At 35.7% G+C, this 7,596-nt stretch overlaps 1 protein-coding gene across 2 annotated transcripts; it reads left to right on the forward strand.

Annotated features, from left to right (window-relative positions):
- Window positions 1-1,169: 1,169 nt before the first annotated feature.
- LOC114287547 (phosphoglycerate/bisphosphoglycerate mutase family protein) lies at window positions 1,170-7,244 on the forward strand. Of its 2 annotated transcripts, XM_082899223.1 has the most exons (9): window positions 1,170-1,780; window positions 2,317-2,422; window positions 2,561-2,777; window positions 2,882-3,000; window positions 3,371-3,469; window positions 4,441-4,494; window positions 4,579-4,677; window positions 4,786-4,893; window positions 6,588-7,244. In XM_082899223.1, exons 1-9 carry the CDS (start codon window positions 1,362-1,364, stop codon window positions 6,960-6,962), a joined length of 1,596 nt encoding a protein of 531 aa, XP_082755349.1. In that variant the 5' UTR covers window positions 1,170-1,361; the 3' UTR covers window positions 6,963-7,244. The 2 variants fall into 2 exon arrangements, with proteins under 2 accessions (XP_082755349.1, XP_082755350.1); XM_082899224.1 differs by lacking the exon at window positions 3,371-3,469 and having other exon boundaries at window positions 1,305-1,780.
- The last annotated feature ends 352 nt before the right edge of the window (window positions 7,245-7,596 follow it).

Here is a 7,596-nt window from a genome sequence, read left to right on the forward strand (position 1 = left end):
CTCTCAACACAACTCTTAAATGTATGACTGCTATATATAAGAGGATAAAATAATCTTTTTATTTATGTTGATAAAGGTGTTAATTGTGCATAATATACTAACCACACAGGGTTATGCAATAATTTTTTAAAGTTAAGAATAAATTGCACATAGCTTAAATCAGAGGATAAATTGAAGTTTGGAATTATTAAAGAGGGGAAGGGAAATTTTAAGAAATTTATAATTTATAAGTAAGGATTTAAAAAAAAAATAAAGAATCTAAGTAGGGGTGGGTGTGGGTCGGTTGCGGCCACGGAACCTCAAACTCGCCATCCGTCCGCCAGATTGGCAAATTGGAGAAAATCAACCCGTATCCGTCCGCCAATCCGGCAGATGTAGATTGAGCAAATTGGCGATTTGATGGATGGATGCGAATCGGTTTGGCGGTTTAAAATTTTATAAATTTTCAACATAATTCAACTTGTACACTTCCTTAAAAAAAAAAGAAAAAAAAAAGAAAGTATTACAGTCAATTACTTAAAAAAATATTACAATCACGGCATGCCTTATTCAAAGTAAGAAAGTTTGAAACTTTAGAATATCACAATCACAGCATGCCTTATTTACATAAAGTATTACAATTTGTGATTTTTAAAATATAAAAACAATTCAAACCACCAAAACCATAAATAGAGCAGTAGTAGAGATTAGTAGAGATTGTATGTCTCTGTATTGTTACATCTATATTTGTTTTTGAAAACAAAAAACTAACCAACATATATTATTATTTTTTTAATTATTTTTAGAGATAAATTTAAAAATATAGATAAATAATACGTTTATTTTTTTCAATTAAAAAAAAATATTCAAGTTGAAAACTTTTTTTTCAACAGAATATTTAAACTATTTTTTAATTTAAAACATAAACAAAATATTTAAACAAACTGAAAACACAAAATCTTATAAATTACTAGGAGTGCTTGCGGTTTGGCGATTCGATTACTTTTCAAAAGAATCTCAAATTTGCCATCCGTCCGCCAGATTGATCGATTAGAGAAAATCAATCCACAACCGTCCACTCATGAACACGCATCCATCCAAAATGTAACAAATTAATTCAATTTAATCGACTTTGACAGGTTAATATATCCGTTACTCCTAAATCTAAGATAATTAAACCGACCTACGCCAGATGCCAAAAGTGAGGTTTGTCCAAAAATTTTTGATACTGTAATTTGATTTTGAGTCTTCTGACCACGTGTCCTTCCGTTACTGGTCTCATAGATAGAAGCAACGGTAACCATAAACCACATAAAGACAAACTTTTAGCGCGAAAACATTCGCAACAGAAAATCCCCAAAAAGAAAAACACTCCCAAAAAAATGTTCTCCGTCGCGCCGTCTCTCCTGGGCCGCGACCACCTCTTCTTCGTCCTCCACAGAAACCCTAATTTCATCTCCACAAGTTTCAGGCAAAACCACCACCAGATCAGTAATAGTAGTAGTAGTCTCTTCCCGGTTCGATCGGCTTCGAGCGTACAAGAGATCGAGAAACCGAAAGAGAAATCGACGGAAGAAGGAGAGAGAAAACGGAGTTCGAAGATCTTCATTTCGGTGCCGTTTCCGCCGATTAGGGCGGCGAAGAGGGTGGTGCTGGTGAGGCACGGGCAGAGCACGTGGAACGAGGAAGGTAGGATCCAAGGGAGCTCCGATTTCTCGGTCCTTACTCCGAAAGGCGAGTCTCAGGCCGAGACTTCCCGCCTCATGCTCATCGATGACTCTTTCGATGTCTGCTTCTCTAGGTCCAGCTTTTATTTTTTATTTAATTGGTTACATTATTTTAGATTTTTTTAGGGGTAATTTCGCTTTTTGTTAATTAGGGGTGGTCTTGGGGCGAATACACATGTAATATAATTTTGGGCTTTTTATTAGAATTTTGGAGAATAACTTGATAAGTGGGGTGCTAGAATAGTCACATTGGTAGATACCAAACCTTTAGCATTATCTGCAGAAAGTGGTTGCCCTTAGGTTCAAACCAGCATCGTCAAACTTGACATCCGAAGCTTTTACTGTTGCATCAAGAATTGGTCCCTGTTAGAGAATGGGCAGTTTGAGCTACAATTTGATTTCTAGAAAATGGGAGCCAAAAATTATTTGTTTTTGGTGATGATGGCTTCAGTTTTTTTGTTGAATTTTGATACTATGTACAACAGAATGGTTCAATCCATTCTTTATATGACACCCAAATTCATATTTAGTTGATTCTTGAGTGATGATCAAGAATTTATTCTTTCATATTCTTCACAGTCAATTGACCATATGGGTTTGTTTGTTTCAGTCCACTGACTAGGTCAAAGAGAACAGCTGAAATCATTTGGAGTGCTCGCAAGGAGGAGATTATTACTGATTCTGATCTGAGGGAAATTGACCTGTACTCCTTTCAAGTTAGCTTAATTTCTCAACATCTCTTCCATCAGATGTGCAGTTATATTATATGCTTCAATGATATTTTAATGATAGGAAGACGTAACATGCCAAAGAAATGGTATAGTAATGGTTGCTGATTCCATTATTGACTTCAGGGTCTCCTAAAGCACGAGGGAAAAGCAAAGTTTGGTGCAGCTTTCCATCAGTGGCAAACTGATGCGGCAAATTTTAATATTGATGGTCATTATCCAGTGAGAGAGTTATGGGATCGCGCTAGAAGCTGCTGGACCAAAATCTTAACTCACGAAAGCAGGTCTGTTCTTGTGGTTGCTCACAATGCTGTTAATCAGGCCCTTGTTGCAACAGCGATTGGTACTGTCTACTTTCTCTGTTATGACTTGCCGACAGAAATTTTAATTTGTCATTTTGAATATAGTTTCTTCTCTTTTCCTTTGTTTCTTCTTCCCATTTATCAGGCTTAGGCACCGAGTATTTCAGGATTTTGCTGCAGAGCAATTGTGGTGTGAGTGTGCTGGATTTCACCCCACGACTAGAGGGTGGGTCTCCATATATATGTCTTAATCGCTTAAATCAGGTATCCCTATTCATTCTTCAATATTACTTAAAGGGTGATCCAACATTATCTTTATAATTTCAATGCAGTAATGACATTGAGTTGTCTATTCCCTTCATGAACTGACAAACTTTGTGTCCAATTTGCTTAAATCAATCAACAATATCTGTAATGACATTATGACATTGAATCGTTTTTTCTGACCTACAAAATGGTTGGTATTGATCATTAAGCATTTTGTTCATCAGAGTTGTGGTCTAGTATATGTTGAATGCCTAAATTTTTAGGGTAAAGAACCCATTTACTGTGAGCACTTAGCATAGGCTTTAGTTTCCCTGTAGTGTAGGTTGCCTCGGCGCTCAGAACATAATTTTTGTTGTAATTGATGCAGACCCCAAATTCACCTATTGCAGCTGGAAGTTCTGGAGGCAGAAAAACCAGTAATCGGATAATTCTTGTTTGTCATGGATCCTCACAGAGCGGCTCAGAGGTGTGAAATGATGTTTAATGAGAGCCAAGTGGTTTTGTGTATGACATTCATATTAATTTATTTTGTGGTTGTGTAAGCAAAATTATGAATGTGAGTTTCTTTCTTTTTCGTTTGCACATGGTGGAATTTGTGGTCTGTAGTTTTCTTGATTCTGGCAATTCTATTCATAGATCTTGAGTGCCTTGTCAAATATATGTTAGATTTGTCTATGGAAGTCTTGTGGTCGTCTTTTGAAATTAACACCAAGTCAAAATATACAAAAATTTCCCTGCAGAACATTTTGAAGTGTTCTTCAACCGTTCAAAGGAGTTGTGTGGCATGGGAATACGCTCCTTTCATACTTTATGCTCAAACTCTGTACTTGGGTTTGTCTCTATTGAATTTCTGGTTTAGTGACCTCTTGAACTATGATTGAACTGCTAACCTCATATTTTTTCAGTGATCCTCTGTTAATAGTTCTAGGTTTTTAATTTGCCATTAGGGAATGATTTTACCTTTAAATTGAATAATGGCATGTGCAATATCCTTGCAATTCTAGATGGAGGTGAAGTTAACAGTTTTGGGTAGATTGTGTTCAACATTGGAAGACTGTTGTGAGACTTCAAAACTTTTTGGAAGCATAAGAAATGTTGAAAGTTCAACACGATACTGATGCATGAAGTAACTGCATACCTCTCTGATTCTACGAGTTCAATGGGCTGGCGATTTTCTTTCTTTGAAGTTGAATTTAGTACATGTAAATTCAGAATAAACAACAATAACATAATCGTAGGTAACTGATTTTAAAGTGCTCGATTGTTTGCAATAATGAAATTATAGTTAGATAGAACTTTGAAATTCATTTGCAAATATTGATACATGTTATAAGATAATTTGCAACCATCTCAGGTGTTATTGGGCAGCTGTTTCAGTTTCATTATTACTTTTCAAAATCTAAGAACTTAAATTCAACAGTGCTTGTTGTTTAACAGTCTAGCATTCCTTGCACTGGTGACAGGCCAATGAATATGCTAGGGGCCATACAGGTACAACAGTTTTCTCATTTTGGTATTAAATGGTTCAGGTACTTGGGTTTTATGATATGATTTCATCTCTTGCATACATAACAGTCCCAGAAAACAGCGGAGCTACTTCTTGATTCAAAGGTGAACTCTATAGTCAGCAGCCCTAAAATGGCCTCAGCTCAGACAGCCGATGCCATATCCAGAGTAAGCTTTTCTCCACCGTTCCTGTGTCTGGGCACACTTATTCACACTTTCGTAGAAAACATTAATTTTCCTTCTAAAGTTAATGCCCATCAGTTGATGTGACTATAGGTTCAAGAAGCCGCTGATTGCTTGGGTGCAGATTGTGTGCCTCGTTATGTGGAAATGAAGCAGATGCAGGACCTTGATGTTGAAAACATTCTTCAACAATCAAAGAAGGCAAGTGACAAGTTTACTTTCCAAAATTTCTTAATGGTCGGCTTGCAAGATGCAGGAAAATAAAACAAGTATGATATATAAAACAAATTAGGAAACGATCTGTGATAGAAAATATATTATTTGGCTTTGAAAGTTTTTTTTGTCTTGCATCAACTGGCCAACCAAATAGGTCATCTAACAAATAAGGGTCAGCATCGGGCCTGGTCAGGCCTAAAATTTGGAGCCCAACAGACTTTTTCTGACGGGCCCAGGATGGGCTGGCACGCGGTCCAAGCCTTACTCAACTGGTTTGGCCCAGACAGGCTCGTAGACTGGGCTGTCAGGTGGGCTAATGGGCTCACAGATCAACAGGCTAGGCTTGTGGGCTAGCCAGTGGTCTTAGCCCATTGGGCCAAGATTTGAGGCCTATTTAGAGTTTTTATTTATCTATATATATTTTCTGTTTTCATTTTTTTTTCCTTATTTTCTGATTTGGTCGGACCCATGGTCGGGCCCATGGACATGCTAGAAGGCGGCCAATAAGCCGGACTGGGCTTCAAACCCTAGTTTGTTCTAGCCCAAGCCTCATTCAGTCTGGCCCAGCGGTCTTGGGTCAGGTCACGGGCCTTCAGGTCAAATGATGACCCTTAATGACAAATATATACTTATGGACTACATTACATGTACTCGCCACGACACGGGTATAGGTGCGGAATCTGGCGGCGATACAACATGGAGAAAGTAGATACGGTGGCATAACTGCGAGGTTGCGATTAGGGCTGAGATTAGGGCTTCGATCGTCTTTGTCACTCTCTTCTCTCACTGTTGATCTCGATCTTCTTCGTCTCTCAAGGCTTCGATCGCCTTCATCTCTTCTCTTACTGTCGATCTCGATCGTTTTTGTCTCTCACTTCATTCACTCTCGATCTCCTCTTCGTCTCTGTGCTTCTTTCTCTCTTCGTCTTTCTCTATTCTCTGTTGTGTTCTCTCTCTCTCTCGCTCTCTCCGTTTATATAATTTGTTTTATATAATATAATTTATTATATATAATATATATAATATAATTGATCATAAATAATATAATTTTTATGGCTAAAATAAAAAATTATTTATCTTATCATATATAATATAATTTATTTTATGGCTAATATAATTTTTATTTGTTATTTATTTATTTTTTAATAGAATTTATTATTTCTTAACTTTTTAACATGTAATAAATAAATAAATCATCTAATTGTTTTAAAAAAATCTAATTAAATCATATATAATTAAAAAAATCTAAAAAAATTTATAAAATAAAATATCTAATTTTTATTTTTTATTTATTTTAACATAATTTATTATTCCTTATTTATTATAAATTTTTATTTATAACATATATATGTCAATTAAAAATAAAAAAATAAATTATATAGATAATTATTAAAAATATTATCAATAAAAATAATACATAAGATAAAAAATAATAAATATATTTAAAAAATAACTATTGAACTCATCTTTATATAATGAATATATTTTAAAAATAACTATTGAACTTATCTCCATACCCGTATCTGCATTTGGATCCATATTTATGTATCCTCAATTTTTAGTTTTGAAGTGTCCAACCCCCAATACGCACCCGCACCTGCACCTGCACCCGCACCCGATACAACATAGCTTATGGAGTCTTGAGTTGGCTGGTTTTATTTTATTTCTTTGTTCCACAGGATGCAACTGAAGTTCCATATCTTTGGTCTGGTTGGTTAAATGGATATGAAGATGGAGTGATGACAGCATTGTGGGATAAGTCAGGGCAGGCCTGGAAATCTTTACTGGAGGAGCTATCCAGTGGGTCTGAGGCAGGAAATATTGTCGTAGCAGTCGGTCATCCTGTGGCTCACATTGCACTGATGGTGCACTGCCTGAATCTGACAAAAGAATGGATGGGATTGTTTCATCTTGATGCTGGTAGCATCAGTGTCATTGACTTCCCAGATGGAGCAACTGGAAGAAGTGTTATCAGATGCATAAACTACACTGCTCATCTGGGAAGGTGGTCAATACCCATTACAAGGTCAACCCTCGACGATGAAGAGTTCTAACTGTATATATGTATGTAGTTTGGAATTGACTGGTGATGAGATGATCTTAGATGGAAAAACAGATCAGGTTCTCCAAACAAGTCAAAAATTTGTCCGATAAGTGGCTCAGCTTACACCGGCAATTCAATATAGATGAATATATACTACATTTATATATTTTTCTCCTTTTATTGTTTCTATCTTGTAATTTTACATCTAATGTTCAACAGAAATGAGAACTGAAACATCAACTCTAAATTGTAACAAAAAACTAGAAAAAAAATCCATTCTGCTGATTCATAATTTTTTTTTTGTGGCTAGAAAATTATTTTTTTTATATTTTCTTGTATCAAACATAAAATTTTGGTACGTACATATATATATATTTTTGTAGGTAACCCAAGGGTTTAGTTGAGCGGTAAAGCCTTGACTATAAAATCTAATGTCTCAAGTTTAAGTCATCCTAAAGAGTCACTGGAGGTTTGCTTGGTTATTAACTTTAGAGTCTAGAATTAGTTGAGGTACACGAGCTACACGAATAGATATGTGTGTGTTTGTAGGTACGCAATCTTGTAGTTGTTAAAGGTTGCATTAGTTGTTAAGAATCACCACTGACTTCTGTTTTATCTTTTCTACAATCTTCTTCAGATACTTT

Source organism: Camellia sinensis, chromosome 12, assembly GCF_055761805.1.
Source record: "Camellia sinensis isolate YWXY chromosome 12, ASM5576180v1, whole genome shotgun sequence".
Lineage (NCBI taxonomy): Eukaryota > Viridiplantae > Streptophyta > Magnoliopsida > Ericales > Theaceae > Camellia > Camellia sinensis.

Coding starts and splice junctions, on each gene's coding strand:
- LOC114287547 (XM_082899223.1), top strand. CDS start 1,362: ATGTTCTCCGTCGCGCCGTCTCTCCTGGGCCGCGACCACCTCTTCTTC. Junction 1,781..2,316: donor TTCGATGTCTGCTTCTCTAG/GTCCAGCTTTTA, acceptor TGTTTGTTTCAG/TCCACTGACTAGGTCAAAGA. Junction 4,678..4,785: donor CAGCCGATGCCATATCCAGA/GTAAGCTTTTCT, acceptor ATGTGACTATAG/GTTCAAGAAGCCGCTGATTG.